Genomic DNA, 19,876 nt, shown 5'->3' on the forward strand with positions numbered 1-19,876 from the left:
GGTTTCTTCTTTTTTGCATAACACAGTTTCAGGTTACATTTATGGACTGCACTGGTTTTCCAAGGCCCACTGCTCGGGGCCATATTGATTATGGTGGCATTGTGGTTTCTTGTGCAGTGCTACTTGAGGGCACAAAGGTCACAACCATCCAATAATGGTTTCCGGCCTTGTCCTTTACACCCTGAGATTTCCCGAGACCCACTGAATCTTTCTATTATTTACTGAAGATGTTGAAGGACCAGATTTTTTTAGTGATTGAGGATTCTCTGACGGAGTTTGGCACAAAGTGGTAAGCTGTGATTGATCATTGCGTGGAAAGACTGAGCCTTTGGTGGATGCTCCTTTTATTCCCAAACCTGGCACCCTCACGTCTCACCCATTTATATGATGATTGTAGAATCTTCCAGAATGCTGTCACTTTCATATTCCATAAACTTTTCTGTCTTTCTTTGCTTCTCGAACAGCTCTTTTATCATGAGTTTATATCTTCTAAAAACTGTGAAGTTGGTCAGTAAAGAGAATGAAAATCATTTTTTTGGACCTGTGTATGTTAAGTAAGGGTTTGAACAAATTCTGAAGACAAAGACTGAAGTTTTGTTGCAGTCTAGAAAATGTCCCCTACTTTTCTAGAAATTGGGTTTGTACATCAAAAGATGAACACATCACAATTTAAAAGCATACCAGCTTGTGCAGCATTAAATAAACACTAACTATTCATTTCAATGTTTAGCCGGGATTAAGATTCTCCTCTACTGTTGAAAATTAGAAAACACATTGATGGAGACTGTGTAATGAATGCCTCAACGACTCATAGAGGCAGAAATCTCTTCTCAATTGTGGCTTAGTAGTTTTTCAGTGGGATGTCTCATTAAGTTCTTATTCATAGTTCTAAATAAAAATATTATCAATATATCACAAAAATATTCTGTTACAATGGTATATGTATATAAGAGCATAGATTTACAATATGATAAGTAAATAATAGTAGTTGCTTCTTAAGGCGAGACACTACAGGTGAATAGGGTAATATTTTAAAATAATAGATATCACCATGAAACTTCCTCAGTCGATTACTTATACAAGTATGAAAAAAAAAACATATTACAAGTTTTAGAAATGTGTATGTTTAATTATGCAAATTATGCATTATCTCATTAAATATGCGCACATTTGCATATATTTCCAGAAGCTAGATCTGAACATATGATAAAGCCAGGTGCAAATTCTTTTTTCATTTTGTTTACACACAAAATGAAAAGAAAATTACAGAGGGATTTCAGGATATCTGCTTTCATTTCCTAGGAAATCAAAATATACTGTCCATAGCCTAAAAAACATAAATTTTCGCCATATTTTTTTATTATAATGTCACATAAATCAGGCCAGGAATGATTTATCAACAAATCCTTCTGTAAATATCTTCAGAATACTGCTAAGTGTATAACTGGAAAGTTTGGTGTTAGTGGGTGCTCCATAGGCTGAGATATTGATACTGGAAAAATACAAAAAACTGATTTTGAGAAAACAGCATTTAAAGATTTAAATAGGGAAATTCATTTTGGTAAATTTGGGCGAAACGTACTGTCGCGATTAAACAAAATGTGATGAAATAAACATTTTAATTTATGTTTTGAAATAACACATATTGAAGGAGTAGACTGGCCCAAAATCTAAAAATTGACCACTGCATGAAATCACTGTTTTTGCCTGCCGTGTCTCGCCTTAAACAGGTCAAGAGAGGTGATACCTTAAATCTCTCATTTTGGTGATAGGAGTGTAAGTGTGCATGTGATGTGACAGAAAGTTAACATAAACTCAGACTAAACTCAAGTGGACTGAACAGTATGTTGAATAAAGCCAAAGATGCAGTTTAAGAATATGTCACAGCTGCAATGAGCAAGGTAAGGCACAAAACCTTCAATATGTCTTCGTCAAACTTCAAACTGCAACACCTTGCTCAAAGTTCAATGATTTCTGAAGGATGCTTCACCGACGATCCGTGTTCATTTAATATCTTCATCTTGATTTTAGCATTGCATCCCAAATGCAGTCATTCTTCATCATTAACCAACTAATTACTGCCGTAACTGTAGTGATGTGTAAGAAAATCAACCTGGAATGATAAATGGAAAGTATTTTAGAGTAATGACTTCTGTCCCTTTATTTCCAGAACAGATCTCACATTTACTTAAATCAGAACTTGGTGAATTTGTGCTATATTTTTAAATGATGTTCTGTTAATGTACTTTGTATTCTGATGATGTTGCTAAAAGAACTCTCTTGTAACCAGAATAAACATGTTACTCCCATGAGTGTGTCATTAACAGTTTTCATGTCTGGTCTGCTATAATTCAGAGAGTTGTGGATGTTTTAAAAAAGTTTTAGTACTTCTGTGTACTTTTGCTCTGAAACTGTGAGTTTGACATGTTTTGCTCTGTCGAACTGAAGAATTTTACACGAATCTGTCAGACAGCCTGAAGCTTCCACGGGCCAGACAAGACACACCAAAACATTAAATATGAATATGCTTACACAATGCATGTTTGTACAGACATTCACACTCATGTACAGACGGAGAGCACAAATGTATGAAGACCACAAACAGATTCACAACATGAGGTCAGCTGTATTCACCTCTAACATTATCAGTCATATGAAGATATTTGCAGGTACAAACGAAAAATCAGTTTAACTGGCATCACTTCACCGTATCAAGGTCCTGGTGAAGAAGGCTCAGCCGCATTTATCTAGGTGTATATATGTTTATGTATATACACAGTACATGTATATATGAATACACATCTGTATAATTTGAATAATTTTTTTGTACCTTCCTCTTTTTATTTGATCTTATTTTGTTTATTCAGTGCACAAGTCTTTGTGGAGCACGAACAATTTCGTTGTACCCTGGTGTGCAATGACAATTAAGTCTACTCAGTTCTATTCTATTCTTGGCAAAATGCTTACTATAGACACCCTGATCAGCGTTATCTGGCTTTCCTGCTTCGTCTGTGGCTCTCAGCTCCAAGTGACTGAGACAGAATATAAAGTGGATGTTGTGGTGATTCAAGAATACCCTCCAAGCATGTCAAATCCCTGTCAAAAAGCAGTGGCATCCGGAGAGCTTGTCAAGGAACTGCTAAAGAGCACAAGCAAACACCCAGCAGTACTGCTAATGCTTAACCAAGTCGAGTCTCAAACCTGCTGAAAGTTAATCCATCTCATGTCAGAGTGTTTAGGTTTGCAACACAGGTGTTACAGCACTATTTTTTAACTTCACTTTTGTTCTGCAAGAAAATCCAAGAGCACTAATTAGTTTTCAATGAGAACCGTGTTTAAAACGCAGCTGCAAGTGTCAATTTAAGCATAGAAATGGACAATGGTGTTTATTTGACCCTTTTAACTTGAGAAAAAAGCAAAAAAATAAATAATAAATGCTTTAACTTTAGCTATTTAATAAAGCTCATGATCATTTTCTTATTTGATAATATTATTATACTCTAAATATACAGAGTGAAGCTCCTGCCAGAGGCTGAGAAAAGAATGTCACTCCCATCACAGCTGAACATTCAAAATACATTCTTTATTCTGCTTTTAGACTGCTTCGTGTAGGAGGGTAGAGAATAACTTAACATGTGCCGTTCTGTGCTTGCATAACACGCTAATGACACTCGTAGTCTGGGGACATTTTCAGACTTCGATGAGATGTCCACAAATGTTTATACCATGTTGATCTGTAGAAGAACCACAGGCTGCAGAGGAAAGAGGATGACATTTAAAAAAAAAAAAATGAAACAAAAGAGGGCTGAAATCTAAAGTGCACTTAAAGGGATTTGTAGATACCGTTCATGTTTCCATGGTTACAGATGCAACATGGCTGAGTTTGTTGTTGCAGATTAGGGTGAACCCACAGCTTAAAGGCTGACCGTTACTAATAGCAGCAAGAACATCCACCCAAGTATCTTTTTTAATGCTGTTTATTTCCTAAGTTTGTCCATCAGAAATGCACATCCAGCATGACTCAAAGGTCAGTGGCATGACATGAAATTCATTTGAAACCGAGCCACTGATTCTCATCAGGTCAGTGTTCTGAAGCAGCGTGGCATGTGCGGTAAGTTTTGGTGAAAGCCAGGCCTGCAGGAGGAGCTGTGTGGAGTCTGACAGAAGGAAACATGGCATCCACCTTTAGAAGCTTTTCTAAGTCCTGCTCATTCCGTTTGAATTTTTAACACTCATGTTAATATTGTGTTCAAGTTTATAGCTAAAATGTGAGATTGCAGCTATGTCCTTATATTAATGGAGATGATCCTTAGGACTAAGTTGTTGATAACAAGAACATCAAACATCTCCTTAAAGTCTTAAATGACATAAAAAGACCTGCAGCAACAGTCCTCCACCTTCACCACCTCGCTCCAAAACTGATTGACATTCTACCGTAAAAACATTTTTCATTTTAAAATATGGAACAGGAATCTACGGAAGAGTATTAGGGCCAGGCATAAGAAAAAATAATAACATTTTGCCTGTCTAGATTAAAGTCAACATGTCGAGAATAAAGTTGAAATGTCGAGATTACTTTATTCTCGACAGGCAAAATATAAATATTTTTTCTTATGCCTGGCCCTAATACTCTTCCGTAGGAATCTCCTGAAACGGCACATTTTGTTTAATCGAACATTCCAGAGGCCATTTTTTATTCAACAGTAGATTAACCCTTGCTTGATGCCAGAGTGAGAGGCATCAGAACATGTATGCAAAACTAAAACTCAGTGAAGGAATATGTTGGCACTCGGGTCCTTCTCTGAATATGAACGCAGGGGAGCCCAAGCCTCGTGTGCAAAGATGGCTCAGAGAAGAAGCTGACATCAGAATAAAAAAACTTGCAGACTTTATTATTATTAACAAACTGTCCAATTTTCATCTGTACAGAGCAACAAAGGAAATAAGATGCAAGTGGAAAAGGAAAAAAGACAATCAGGAGCTCCATGGATTCAGACAAAATAAACACACAACATGGTTTACAGAAGATCTCATCACACACTTAAGAGGAGCCATCACTCTGGAAAAGAAAGGATCACACGGCTTCCCGCAGTCGCAGAAACTGTGGGCAACACACAAATGGAGTCACGTGTCCATCATACAGTCAAATGCACTCACATGTTCACACATTCCTCTGCTTGGTGCTGCAGGGGGTTCTGGGATGTTCTGTACAGTGGGATCCCAAAGTGGGATGGTGATTAGGCACGCTTTGAAAGAAGAAAAAAATAATGATAACAAAAGTAAAAAATCTGATGGGGGAAAAGAATTTAGTTCAATGAAGAAAGTTTACAAGCAGGAGGGGTATCACTCACCACACCAAGTACAGCTTTACTGCACGGTACGTACATACAGCATGTCATGGCTCAGCATCCTACAAACGCACACAGCATCGCCTCGCGTCAGGAAAGGAAAAGCCATCCTTTATCGCTCCATTCAGACACAATAAGGGGCTTTTCCCAGCAGAATTCGTTTTTCAGGCTCTCTTAAACGGAGACCAAAAACCCATTTGACGCCAGGATTCTGTGACACAACAAACCAACACTGGTAGAACAGGCCAGCGCCAAAAATCCTGATCCAGGACCAGAAAACAAGAGTTCTTCGCTTTCTGCCAGCATCACTTTCTGTGGCTGTGGACAGGAAAACCGTTACAATGGTCAGCTTCCCCTTGGTGCTGAAACTACTAACTGTTCATCTTGAAATATCTGTTATGAAGTGTGAGAAAAACACAGAGTAACCTAAAAATCAATCATCACCAGTAAAAAATACAGTACTAATGGGAGAAGTTGGAAGCAGAATGTGAAACAGGCTCAGAATGTGTGTCAGGTAACCAAGCTGATGCTCACAATGAAGTTTCAATCCATTAAACAGCTCATCAAACAGTCTGTTTTAATTAGAGTAAGTAAAGTTGGGGGAACAACTGCACGATTTTTCTGCCTCTCTCACCTCCAGGCGACAACAGAAAAACAACAAGGCAGTGTGTAACATCTCTTATGCAAGTCTGTTGAAGGCCTTTCACGCGGTGTTCAGTCCTACATGAAGCTTCAGCGACCCACTGGGGCAGGACCACACCCCCACCATTTCTTCCCTCTCGCCCCTTCCTGCTCTCCCACCCAGCGAGAAGCAAGGACTGAGAAAAGGCAACCAGAGAGAACATTCAAATGAAAAAGAAAGAAAAATTGACCACTAGCAAACAAATAAATAAGGCTATAACAAAACAACATATATATATAGATATATATATATATATCTATGAATATATATCCATCTATCTATCTATATATATATATATATATATATATATATATATGTATATATATAGATAGATAGATATATATATTCATAGATATATATAAAAAATAAAAAATAAAAAAAACGAACAAGAAATGTGCAGTGATTCCAGTATCATCTTTCCACAAAAATGTTCACATCTTTTATCTGAACTGGGTTTTGATGTCATCACTCGGTTTTATTTAATTCTTTGCTTTCAGCTTCTTGTACCAACCAGCACAACACTGACGGCCACATAACCGGTTACATTAAAGAAAGGAAAAGAAAGACACTTTGCTCATCTGATCTGCTCAGAACCAAATGTCCCAGCCACAGTGGGAATAGTGACGGTGGCTGGCCATGCAGCAGCAGGTGGAGACGGTGCGTTTATGGCACAGGTTGGGATGTGTTGGACTGCAAAAGAGGAGAACTCCGCTCGTCCATTTAATGCTTTCTAAAGGCGGGAAAAAAAATGTCTAAATCAACTGCAAATAATTGCTGACATTGGAAAATGTTTGGAGTAGTGTTTGTGATGCAAGCGTCTCCGCCCCTCCTTATTCTATGCGGCCTGTTGGAGGGCGAGCTGGTTGGCACCACCTGCCTGGCAGTCCCACGGCAACAAAAACACACATTTCAGCAAAGTGACCCCCCAAAAAAACATTTAGCAGGACAGCTTGGATAATACACTCTTTCATACAAACACACACTCACAATTTTGTCATTAAAATACTGGAGTCATTAAACTGCTCTATACATGAACATTGCCCGATCCCACTTTCTACACATTTACACTTATTCTGATTCTATCCACCTCCGCTCGGCATACATTTTTTAAATCCAACCCCTTCTGCTTACAAGCCCCACTGCCCATTCTCACCCATACCCCAAAGCATGGGGGCAAAGAGGAAGGGAATCATAGTAATACTGCATCTACATCAGGTGAGGAGGACACAGCACCTTGTGTCAGAACTCAGGAGAAGAAAAAAAAAAAGAGAAGAAAGGGGAGGCAATGGGTAAAGCCTCCTGAAAATGGGTGCTTACAGCAGGCCACACCCACTTCACCTGTGAGACTGCGGGTCATGTCACTCCCATGTAAAAGCAGCAACGCAAAAAGACATGATGGCTGAAAACTGGCTGGGGGAGAAACATATGAAGTGGGGAGAGGAAGATCTGAAGTAGAAGAGATGACCCGGTGGCCTTTTTAGGGTTGAGATGGGGGTCTGCAGGGAGCATCAAGAGCTGGATGATAGGGAAGTCCTTTCAGTGGTGCTCATTTCTCTCTTGGCCACATCCTGACCCTGCAGTGGGCGGGGTCTACCTGTCCTTAAGCTCTTGAGTGACTCGTTTGGTGAATCTTCCACAAAGCATCCCCACTACGAAGAGCAGGGCCACACCTGCAGCAATCACAGTCAAGATGTAGTTCTTGGACGGTGAGGTCATCACCTGCATGGCCAGGTCCGAAAACCCCTCAGCTGGAGCCACCTGGTGTCACGAGTGAAGACGGCACAGGGATTAAAAAATAACGTCACCTTCAAATACAGCATGCAAGTCAGTCAACCTCTCCATTCAGCTCCAAATGAACAGATTCTTTTTAAATCAACTGCCTCACAGAGCCACTTTGAATGGATCTTACACATTTAAAAAAAACCTCCTCCACAGCATAGGCATCAGCTTTATCTGCAGCTGGGTGGTGGTTAGCACTGTTGCTTCACAGCTGGAAGGTTCCTGGTTTGAAACCCGACTGGGGTCTTTCTGTGGGGCGTTCTCTGGCTTAAAACATGAATGTTCGGGTAATTCTAATCTGACCCTAGGAGTGCGTGTGAGCATGCATAATTGTTTGTAAGGCTGGTCTCTCTGTGCTGGACTGGTGCCCTAACCTGGGTGCCCCCACGTCATCCATGGTTTGATTTGCTGCCGTTTCCACTTATGGTCTCACCCTGTTTTTCCCCCCAAGTCATTAGAGGTGTTAGTACGTTACTGCTAGAGTGTCTCCCCAAGAAGCTGGGAACAAGTGTTGCATATGCTTGCGTTCATGCATGCAGCACCTTTTAGAAGCGCTTTGAGTGTCAGCGAGACTAGAAAAGTGCAACACAAGTACAGACCATTTACCATTTCTACAAAAGTTCAGGGCTGCTGTGCGTGTGAGAAAGCAGCTATAAAGGACTCCCCCACAGCTCTGAGCAAACCTAACAGCAGAGTGCCTGTTTGTGTTCATCTTCTAGTGTGAAAAATGTCACATGTGCCTTGCTCCATCACATCCCCACCAGCTGTGTTTCCAGTGTTGACTGCTTTCTGGAGCAGGGTGAAGAGGTTGTGGTTCATGTACCTTGGCAGCGTAGCTCCACATTTCGATGCGATCCTGAAGTCTCTTCTTGCACTCTGGCTGCAGACGAACACGTTTGTCCTGCAGCGCCTCCATGAGGCACGACATCTCTGAAGAGAAGCAGCACATACATGGTTGCATCATTTTGTGTTGCTGCTTCAATTCACATGAAAGACAGAAAGGTTAGAGGCCAACTAAGACTAAGATGAAGTGAAATCCATTTACTCCGATTCTTTCTACTTGGGAGACAGTTGAAATAATCCTAATCTCAATCTTTTCTGATGTTTTAGATGCTTTGCTTTGGAGTAAATGTTTATGTTGTCTCCATGTTTTCTTTTTGATTCATTCATTCATGCACAAGTGTGTTGGGAGACTCACGACGCCCTTTCCCAGGTGTGATGGCTGCACAATGGTGTTTGATGTCCAGAGCGCAGGCTGTGTGAAGGACAGGGTCGACAAAGATGTCAGCTTTACTCTCCTTCAGCATGTTCAACACCTCCTGTGGGAGGAGGGTGAAAGGGGGGACAGAAGAGGAAGATGACAATGAACTGGAGTCTTTGAGATATGAACAACAGCAAAGAGTATGGAAATAATGAACATGACAAGTGTTGAAAACTAACCAAGAGCATTCATTCATATAACATATTCATAGTGTATGAATAAATATTCTGTCCACTCTATAAATTCATCATTTAATGTCAAGTTGTGAGTTCTGGCGTGAAGAAGCCACATTGTTCTGTTTAAAATAAGAACAATGGCAGGTTCCTCTCCACAGTGGCCTCAGGCACGCTCAGGACGGGAGATTGGACTGAAGACAAGTTTCAGTGCAATCTGCTGGTTTCCTTAGCTAGGAAATAGTTTCTGAATTGGCTCTATATGTATGAATTGGACTAGTTTTGAATTTAATTAATTGGATTGGATTATGCTTACAATGAACTGGAGTCTAATTGGCTTGAATTGGACTGTATCTTACAAGTACCTTGAGATGACATTTTTTGTGATTTGGCGCTATATAAATAAAACTGAATCGAATTGAATGAAAACCGGTTTCTTTACAGTCTGCATATCAGAAGCATAAAGAGATTTGCCGTTTAAGAGTGGCCAAAAAGGTGGTAGTGATGTTTACCTTCTTACATCCCTCTTGTTTGATCTTCAGGAGGTTAACTTTTAGACACTCCTCCACTTGTCCCGTCTGCTCCTGAGCTGCAGCCTCCTCTGGACAGAGACTAGAGATCTACACACACAAACAAGATCATTAACAAAGAGGTCAACTGTCCAAAGAAAGAAAGAACAAAGAACGGGAGTTCTGAGCTAAGCTTCTGCCTGCTTACTGTCAGCAGGGCCAAATATGCCATCATGCTACTCACTGGCTTCATATGTTAAGTTCCAAACAAAAGAACTGTTGAATTATTGAATACCGACCTCAACACAAATCTGGGTTAGCTTAAAGGGATAGTTCGCCTCTTTTGACATGAAGCTGTATGACATCCCATATAGCAATATCATTTATGAACATTGACTTACCCCCCGCTGCGTCCTGTGAGCCGAATTCCAGCTGAGTTTTGCGTTCCACGAAGGTAGTCCGGCTAGTTGGCTGGGGTCAAAAAAATAAAGCGTTTTGCTTCTCAAAAAAATATGCGTTCAAAAGAGTAATACATTTGCATCACAAAATGTTGTCCAGGAAAAAGTCAGACCTCACTTCGCTTGGCGCTATTTTTGCTTCCCTTGATATCAATGCGTCCAATGTAAAACTGTGCAGACCGAAGAGCAGACCGAGCACTCCCTAGCCACCTAGCGATAGCTGCACCTGTTACGGTGTTTACTGCTCGGAAGCAGGGGAGTGCTCGGTCTGCTCTTCGGTCTGCACAGTTTTACATTGGACGCATTGATATCAAGGGAGGCAAAAATAGCGCCAAGCGAAGTGAGGTCTGACTTTTTCCTGGACAACATTTTGTGATGCAAATGTATTACTCTTTTGAACGCATATTTTTTTGAGAAGCAAAACGCTTTATTTTTTTGACCCCAGCCAACTAGTCGGACTACCTTCGTGGAACGCAAAACTCAGCTGGAATTCGGGTCACAGGACGCAGCGGGGGGTAAGTCAATGTTCATAAATGATATTGCTATATGGGATGTCATACAGCTTCATGTCAAAAGAGGCGAACTATCCCTTTAATTTAAAAATGTGTGCAGATGTAAATTGAAAACATTTGTCACCCCCTGCTGGCCAAATAGCCACTCTGCAGTTAAAGTCAAATGATTCAGGGTGTTTCGCCCACTGATTAACAGTGTATACTTCCATCTTTCTTATCTGGTGACTACAGTGCAACATTTGAGCCCCTAGCAAATAATACATTTCATGCAATTTAGTTTAGCTCCAAACAGGATCAAAGAGTTGAGGTTACATCTTTCAACCATAATCACAAAGTCAGGAAATGTGAAAGCAGAAAGTCCTGAACCTCTTGTGTGCAGTGGATCTGCAGCTGAGGGTCCAGCCTGTAGTCCAGCGCGGACTCCTGCAAGATGACCCGGATCTGATCCTCACAGTCGGGAGACAAACGCTGCAACACCGACCCACACAAACAGAAAAGTTGTGTTTTTAACAACTGAGGAGAACTCCATGCAGCAGACACCGAGGCTAAATGGATAACAAAAAGGTTTCTCTATTTCAATATACTGAACAATCAGCCACCATCTTGTGAGGAATATGTTGGATTCATGTTGGAAAGATCTGAGGCAAGATAGGCACAGACTGCCTTATCCAAACTTACTACTGAATAACATTGCAGTTGACTTGATAAATGTGGTAAAGATGGTTTGAAATTTCCAAATACATATATAGATTTTTTAAATTTGTTTTACTCCCTAAAAATGTCGAATCTGATTTGACTGTAGAGCTGCATGCACCAGAACAGCTGCACTTAATAACTGTCCGTTACTGTAGGTGGATTTCATGGCTTTTCAGACCATTAACTGCCGAGACCTTTTTATAAAACCTTAACTGTAGTTTTCACTTTGTGATAATCCTGTTATTATTCATTACTGTTTAAATGCTAACGGGCAATTTTTATTCATTTCTTACATCTTGTATTTAAATTCATGAGACTATCTATGCTGCTGTTTGTTATCCTTTTGCTGCTATAACATGAGTATGGCCCCATAAATCTAACAAAAAGCTCTAGTATTGGAACGCATCTGTATCTGCACAAATCTAAATCTAGGTGTCGGAACCGGATGAGAACAAAAAAAAAAAAAAAAAATCTCTCTAAATTCATCTCTGGTTACAGGTGGATTATTGTCTGCTCTTATACTGCACGTATTGATCTTTCGTCTAATGTGATAGCACTTGAATCTATCAGACTAATTCCCCCAAGGGAACATTAACTATATTGTTTTGTAGATATTTTATTTTGTTATGGCTAATTGGGACATAAAATAACTAAACAGTGCCTGCATCAATCAAAAATATTTAATATCATATGAACACAAAAAACAATATTATAGCGTTCCTCTTGAAACATCAGTGACGATATTAAACTTTTGTACTGTAGGGTTGAAGATATGTGTCAAACATTCATGTCATGGCTCAGACCTGGTCAGCATATTTGAGCTTGAGGCAGGAAATGACCTGACCCTCCAGCTCAGAGTCAGCTGCGGCCTTGTTCAGGATGGACTGACAGAACTTTGGGATGTCGGCTTTACAGGCCTTCCTCAGGACTGGGTTCAATCTGTAGTCTGGACAAACACACGTACAACATTTTTAGACTTTTTCACCTTTGTAGTATAACGCCACATTCAACGACAGGACACAGACCGCGTCTGCACATGTGTACCTGTGTTCTGGGTGATCTGTCTCTTAGTGATCATCTGTTTGCATTTAGGATCCATCAGCTCGCTGTTCTTGTTCTGTTTCAGACACTGAAGAACGTTTTTCCCCTCCGACTCTGTACAGAACCGCTAAACATATGAAACACTTGTTACATTTTAGACCAAACCTCGTACACAAACTTGAAATAAAGACACAAACATAATATAACATAATAACACAACCGTAGCAAAATATACACATATACACTCACAACTGCATTCTTGATAAAAAAAAAAAAAAAAAAAAAACTCTTCCCAGTTACATTTATGAATGCTTAAATAAAAAAATTTTAAAAAAAAAATCATCTTTTGGGTTTGGATTTTGGAAGTACTTTGATGAAAAATAATACTCAGAATGTTAGTTTGTAGGACAGAAAGAGGCAGGAGTGGAAAGTGTATGCTAAGGTTTGCTGGCCTGTTCTGATGAGACTCTTCAACAGATTTTAGATGGAGTTTGTCCAACACGTCACTATAAAAATAAGCTAAAAAAAAAATTTATATATCAAAACAACATTTGCTATTTTGAAAAAAAAAAAAAAAAAAAAACGACATGGGGACAAAGTTGCCAAGTTGGAAAAAAAAAAAAGAAGAAGCTGTAAGCAGTCTGCAGCTCAGCTGGTTTCTCGGCAAACTGACACGGTTTTATAGGAGAAACAGCATCAGACATACATTATATTGCCAAAAGTATTGGCTCATCTGCCTTTACATACATATGAACTTCAGTAACATCCCATTCTTAATCCATAGGGTTTAACCCATTTAGGCCTAAAACGCCTGGAAAAGAATGCCTGTAAAACCTATGGGCGATTTCACAAAGACCCCCTAAAACCTTTTTCTGGAAATTCAGCAATTGTGTCAATGCCTACTAAATGATTGATTTCTCAGCCTCTGTAGCAGATAGAAACAAAATTCAAAAAGTATTTGATAGCTTACACCTGTGGCTTTCTTTTGAAATTAAGTTTATTTACATACACCTTCACGAAAATAGAAAATGTAAAAATTAAAGTGCAGGAACAGCACTATTTTCAATTAGAAAACAGTAATAAAATAAAATTTAATTTTCTATTTAAATTATTTATTTAATTGCCAGTAATCTCTTCGTACTGGCAGCACAAGGAGTCCCATGCCCATACACGTTCCAATAAACGTTTTCATCTCCGGCACAGTTACGTGTGACCACCTTGCCATCTTTGCTCGAGCTGGAGTCTGAAGTACCTGCTCACTGTATCTATTCGTCTCGAAAACGAGATGCGCCCAAAGCTCCTCAGTAAAAATATGATTAAATTCCTGCAACGATGTGGCATCTGCAGGTAAATCGACTTTCACCCCTGGTGTGCGGTTGAAATCTCTCCGTCGATTACGGTGGCAATTGTCAGTCTTCCACTCACATTCAAACCCTTCAAAATCATCCTCGTCGTTATCGTCATCTTCAAACATATGTGCTAGCCATAAATCTCGATCAATTGGGTCAGCACGTTCATCAGCATCATCAAAGCCAAGAAACTCCTCACAATCGCTACCGTCTGAAAAAGACGTGTACGCTTTCCCGGCCTTAAAGGTAGAATAACGCAACAGCGCCCCCGGCTTTAAAGGTAGAAATGCGGCAATGCTTTCCAGGTCTAAATGGGTTAATATGACGTTGAAGCTGTTATAGCTGCAAAGGGTGGGTCAACTCTTCTGGGCAAGCTTTCCACAAGGTGTAGGAGTGTTTATGGGAGTTTTTGACCATTCTTCCAGAAGCTCATCTGTGAGGTCAGACACTGATGTTGCACAGAAGGCCTGGCTCACAGTCTCTGCTCTAATTCATCCAAAGGTGTTCTATCGGGTTGAGGTCAGGACTCTGTGCAGGCCAGTCAGGTTCTTCCACACCAAACTGGCTCATCCATGTCTTTATGGGCCTTGCTTTGCGCACTGGTTCCAACAGTCATGTTGGAACAGGAAGGGGCCATCCCCAAACTGTTTCCACAAAGTTGGAGCATGAAATTGGTATGCTGAAGCGTTCAGAGTTCCTTTCACTGGAACTAAGGGGCCACTGCATCCGACGCTTTGCATTGCATTTGGTGATGTATGGCTTGGATTAGTGATGGGATACTCGATTCCTTCTACTGACTCGAGTTTGTATGAATCACTCACCAAAGTGAATCGGGTTTTTGAGTCACTTGAATCAGTCACCCAGAGTGTGCTCCACAGAATGCCGGGAGCGAGAGAGCTGTAAACTGCCTGTGAACCGCGAGTCGGGTATGAATCGTGAGTCCTGAATCGTGAGTCCTGAATCGTGAGTCCTGAATCGTGAGTCCTGAATCGTGAGTCCTGAATCGTGAGTCCTGAATCGTGAGTCTTGAATCGTGAGTCTTGAATCCTGAAATGTGCAGAGCAGCGAGTTGGCGAGTGTCTCGGGTAAGGGAGGGGCTCTACGAGCTGGGAGCTGGAGCAGAGCCGTCGCTTCAGCCACGGAGCTAATACAGAAATTAGCTTGATACGTTTACGCAACTACAGTTAGAATAACAGTTGTGTGGCTTGTCTCCTCTTTGCAGTTAGCTGGCAGGAGCAGCGGTGAGTCAGTGAACGAGTTAGTGGAGACAATGACTCATAACTCCCGAGTCAGTAAAAAGAATCTCGAGTTTTGAACGATTGAATCGCACATCCCCAGCTTGGATGCAGCTGCTCGGCCATGGAAACCCATTCCATGAAGCTCTCTACGCACTGTTCTTGAGCTGAAGGCCACATGAAGCTTGAAGGTCTGTAGCGACTGACTGCATAAAGTTGGCGACCTCTGAGCACTATCAGCCTCAGCATCCTCTGACCCCGCTCTGTCATTTTTACGTGGGCGAACACTTGCTGGCTGAGCTGCTGTCGTTCCCAATCGCCTCAACTTTGTTATAGTTCATGATGAAATTTCACCACTAGACTTGTTGCACAGGTGGCATCCTATCATGGTACCACGCTGGGATTCACTGAGCTCCTGAGAGCGAGCCATTCTTTCACAGATGTTTGCAGAAGCAGTCTGCATGCCCAGGTGCTTGAGTTTATATACCTGTGGCCATGGAAGTGGTTGGAACACCTGCATTTAATTATTTGGATTTGTGAGTGAATACTTTTGGCAATATAGTGTATCTGTAAAAAAAAAAAAAAAAAACAGTATTGTCTGATTTTATAGCTCTTTTGGAAAAAATAACAATCTGAATCAAGAAAGTTGGTATACCACCCAGCCCTAGTACACTTACATTTTTTTTTTTTTTTTGCATCCTATTGTGAGATGTTCAATGAAATGTCCCGAGAAATCAGGAGGCCATTCTTTCCTATGACAAGGTTTTACTGGCTTACCCTGATCATGTGCTTGCAGACTCTCATCAGTTGATAGTCCAGTTCTGGATCAACCATCTCCACCTCCTGAAGTCTGAAGATCCTTTGGTGGCAACGCTGGGTTAGCTGCCGCTTATTCTCCTTCAGACACTCAATAACCTGCAGAGAGATGGAAAGAGGCAGATTTGTTACTGAAACAATAGATACTACAGAGCATAACTCTTCAACTGTAGAGTCTATAAAGACAATAAGATTTCAGTCTTCAAAATAAAACAAGATATATTATTATAATAATAATAATAATAATAATAATAATAATAATAATAGTAAAACTTTGATGGTCTCAATTTCACCTGCTACACTTAAGTCCTCCAGCCATCCAACATCCACAGTGAAAAAAAATCTACTAATAAATTCAACCCGGCATAGCAAAGGGAGCTACCGACAGATATGTAAATCTGCTGAATGACGACAGCAGTTTTGGTTGAAGTAGTGTGTTCCTTGCTGGTTTAAAAACACGTAACTGCCCTTAACCCCAGCCTACACACTAATTAGCTTTTCATAGTTTCTTTTTTTTCCCCATCTTTGTTGAGGTAAAATGATTCCTCAACAAGTATAATTATGTCCTTGTTAAGTAAACGAGCCCCAAAGGGTTTGATTGGCTGCTGACCTGTGCGTTGCCAAAAGCCACGTTCTGACACAGCCGGTTGATGTCCTGCTTGCAGGAGTCGTACAACTCCGGTTCCAGACGGATGTCCTCAGACTACAAACAGGGCGGATTCACAGAACACAAACAAACAGAAACTTTATCTTATGCAGGACAGAAAAAGAATCTCCTCAGGTTCAATAAGACATACATCAAATCCACCCATCTTACCATTGCTGTAAACACAAGAACTGCCCAAATAGACACACATTCTTTTTGATTTAAAAGTTTCAATGCCGACTTGTTTTCTGTTTGCCCAAATTTTTTTGGTGTCATAATAACAGCTGTTTTAATAGTTCTAAACATGTCTCAATCAAGTCTGGGAGGCGCATTTTGTCCTCACAGATATTAATTCAAATGTACTGATACAGGGAAGTGCCATTTTTCACTATCTCCCTAATTGTTTCTCGTAATCACAGTCTTACTTCCTGTTGATCAGTTTGTGATGAGTGATATTTGTTAAGTGAGTGTCAATAACATTTTTATCATGTAAGATAAAAATGTTATCTTTTTGTCGAGAAGAAATGGTCATTTTCTTTCAGTTATGGCTGCTGTCAAACATTCAGACGGAAACATTTATTTGGGCCAAAAATACATCTGTGATATGTTCCGAGAATATAAAGCCAGCAGAGCTCTTAGATCCAAGGACTCAGGTCAGCTGGTCCAGTCCAGAGTCCAGACTAAACATGGAGAAGCAGCATTTAGCTGTTCTACTGCAAACAAGTGGAACAAACTGCCAGTGGAGATTAAACTTTCACCAAATGGAGACATTTTTAAATCCAGGTTAAAAACATTTCTGTTCTCATGTGTCTATGCATGAAATCTGCACGATATCTTTGAACTTATCTTGACTGTTGCTCGTTTTTAAATTAATTTAAATTATTTTATTTGTTTTAGGGCTGGGCGATATATCGATATTTAAGGTATATCGATATATTTTTAAATAAGATATGGAATTAGACCATATCGCATATATCGATATAGTTCAAATATCGGAAATAGGTAATCTCAAGCTGATGTTTAAAAACGTTTTTCTTAAACTGAGCACTTTATTTTGTTACCTCTTTATATATAAATGCTGCCCTCAGAAAAAGATTTACCTATTTTATTTTATTGGCCAATTTTATTTAAGATATTTTTTTTATTTAAATGTGCACCTTACGGAGCTTTGTTATATAGTGTTTATGTTTACATTTTATAGTGAGTTTTTAATAAATCTACTCGTATTTGGCTTTGACTTTGACTGAGCATTTAATTTCACAGCTCTTACTTTGCGGAAAAAATATCGGGATATATATCGTATATCGATATTCAACCTAAATATATCGGGATATGACTTTTGGTCCATATCGCCCAGCCCTAATTTGTTTCTCTTTATATTCTTTTATGTATTTTTAATGCTTCTTCCACTCCCTGCTGCAATGCTTTTATTTTATGTAAAGCACTTTGAATTGTTTGTACATGAAATGTGCTATATAAATAAATTTGATTTGTGTTAGTTTTCACTGGAAATCAGACAAACTTTAATAGTACACTACTGAACAAGCGTAACAATGTTTTAGTGAACCTACCATCTCCACTTCTTCCACTCGCAGCTGTTTACGACATTTAACGGACACTCGCTGCTCCTTGGCATCCTGCAAGGTGTCATTCCTCACTGTGGTGCTGAGGCAGATCACAACATCCACCCTGAATGACAGAAAGACGAGTTCAGGTAGAAGTTCAGAGCTCCACAGTTCAACCATTTAGTCACATTTCGTGACACTTTTTACATATACCCACTGAAACACCATGACTGACTGACTGAAGGCGGTAGCATGGTTGCCGCGTCTGTCACGGCGGTGGTGGACCGTGACGTCAAAATGACGTTTCAGGCCTGGCGCTTCCCTTGAAAAGACGGCGCAGCGCGTTGTCGTGCACCAGTCGATTTTTGTAACTTGGCGGCGCCGAGCACAACGAACCGGATGGACCGATTTGAGACCAGGCTCAGTGAGGAGGTGCGTTTGTACAGGCAGCTGTACGAAACTGCAGTGAAACAGCACAGGGAGCACGTAAACTCCCAAAACTGGTGCACAGAGATGGGCAGAACTTTGGGGAAAGAGGGAGAGTTCTGTAAGAATGTGTGGAAGAAGCTACGGGACAGATACGTGAAAGCAAAGAAGAGGGCAGAGACTCTGTTGATGCCGGGGGCTTCAAACCTTCACCTCTTTTAACTGAATTAAAAAATTAAAATGATCCGAATACTGCAGCAGTATCATTAATTACAGTATTCTTGCTCTTGACAGCGGCATTGTTTTCTTCTCCACTTTCGTGCTTGTAGAGTAGAGGTAACCTTCACGTAGCAGCGCCACCTCTGTGACGGAGAAAATTGCAACTACTGGCGCGCAACGACTTGCGCCACTATATAGGGTCCTATGGCGGGCACGAACTCGTGACGTCATCAACACCGCTCGCGCGAGCAGACGCGGCAACCATGCTAGAGCCTTTAGGCAACAGCACGTGTGTGTGCATCATGCATGAGTGACAGGGAGGGCAGCGCTAAGGTGAGGCTGCCGTCATCACAACGATGGCTGGGAACAATGCAGCAATCCCTTTCCCTTCTCCATGGAACTGTGGCTTAAGTTTTCAAAACCAAAAGGTCATTGAGAACTTCCTGCAAAACTGCAGCAGATTTCTGCTTAGGACACATCAAGGAACAATGGGCCTCACGCAAGAACATTTTCGTATTCTTATTCGAAATTTCTCTCAATGTTTCCGTACGAAGGTCTCGTACGAACACGCCACGTCAGATTCAACAAACGCTCTTAACTTTGAAAAAGTGTGTAAACGACCTGCGTAAATGATGAATGATAGTAGATTTGCATACACCATGCCCAAAATTATACCATATAAGGCTGTGCTTCCTCTCTGCTGTGCCAGGAAGTGTTGAGTCATGAGAATGGCGTCAAGGCGCAAAAAGAACAACTTTAGGGGCTCTGAGACGGAAGTTCTGCTTTCAGAGATCCAGAAAGGAAAATCTGTCATTTTTAGCAGTGTCAGCAGTGGAATTACAGGACCTGCTAAAGCCAAGAAATGGGAAGTTATTACGAGTGCTGTTAATTCCGTGCCACCTGTAGTTCGTAATGTCACCGAAATAAAGAAGAAATGGTTTAATATGAAAATGGCTTTAAAAAAAAAAAAAAAAAAAAAGGGGGGGGGGGGGGGTGTCTTCTGGCACCACACCTTCTGGTCTGCCTGGGCTGGTTCTGGTACTGGGAGACCCTCGTTCATGGCATTATTGTGCAAAATGCAGCATGCCAGATTCTCTGGGCTATAGAGCAGTTTGCCCCCCGCTGTATGGAGACACACCCACGTCTGCTTTGATGTGTATA

At 40.7% G+C, this 19,876-nt stretch overlaps 1 protein-coding gene across 1 annotated transcript in view; it reads right to left on the bottom strand.

The window, feature by feature from the left end:
* Positions 1–4,871: 4,871 nt before the first annotated feature.
* The window catches only part of LOC142383648 (Golgi apparatus protein 1-like), a 49,131-nt gene continuing 34,126 nt past the window's right edge, over positions 4,872–19,876 (bottom strand). The window contains exons 16-25 of the mRNA XM_075469270.1: positions 18,077–18,194; positions 16,470–16,562; positions 15,821–15,958; positions 12,463–12,586; positions 12,222–12,364; positions 11,089–11,190; positions 9,756–9,863; positions 9,008–9,128; positions 8,633–8,739; positions 4,872–7,788 (exon numbers count right to left, since the gene is read on the bottom strand). Of these exons, the coding sequence (XP_075325385.1) occupies positions 7,621–7,788; positions 8,633–8,739; positions 9,008–9,128; positions 9,756–9,863; positions 11,089–11,190; positions 12,222–12,364; positions 12,463–12,586; positions 15,821–15,958; positions 16,470–16,562; positions 18,077–18,194 (1,222 nt within the window). The 3' untranslated portion in view covers positions 4,872–7,620. The remainder of the gene's footprint in view (positions 7,789–8,632; positions 8,740–9,007; positions 9,129–9,755; positions 9,864–11,088; positions 11,191–12,221; positions 12,365–12,462; positions 12,587–15,820; positions 15,959–16,469; positions 16,563–18,076; positions 18,195–19,876) is intronic.

The sequence above is a fragment of the Odontesthes bonariensis genome, chromosome 7, assembly GCF_027942865.1.
Source record: "Odontesthes bonariensis isolate fOdoBon6 chromosome 7, fOdoBon6.hap1, whole genome shotgun sequence".
Taxonomy (NCBI): domain Eukaryota; kingdom Metazoa; phylum Chordata; class Actinopteri; order Atheriniformes; family Atherinopsidae; genus Odontesthes; species Odontesthes bonariensis.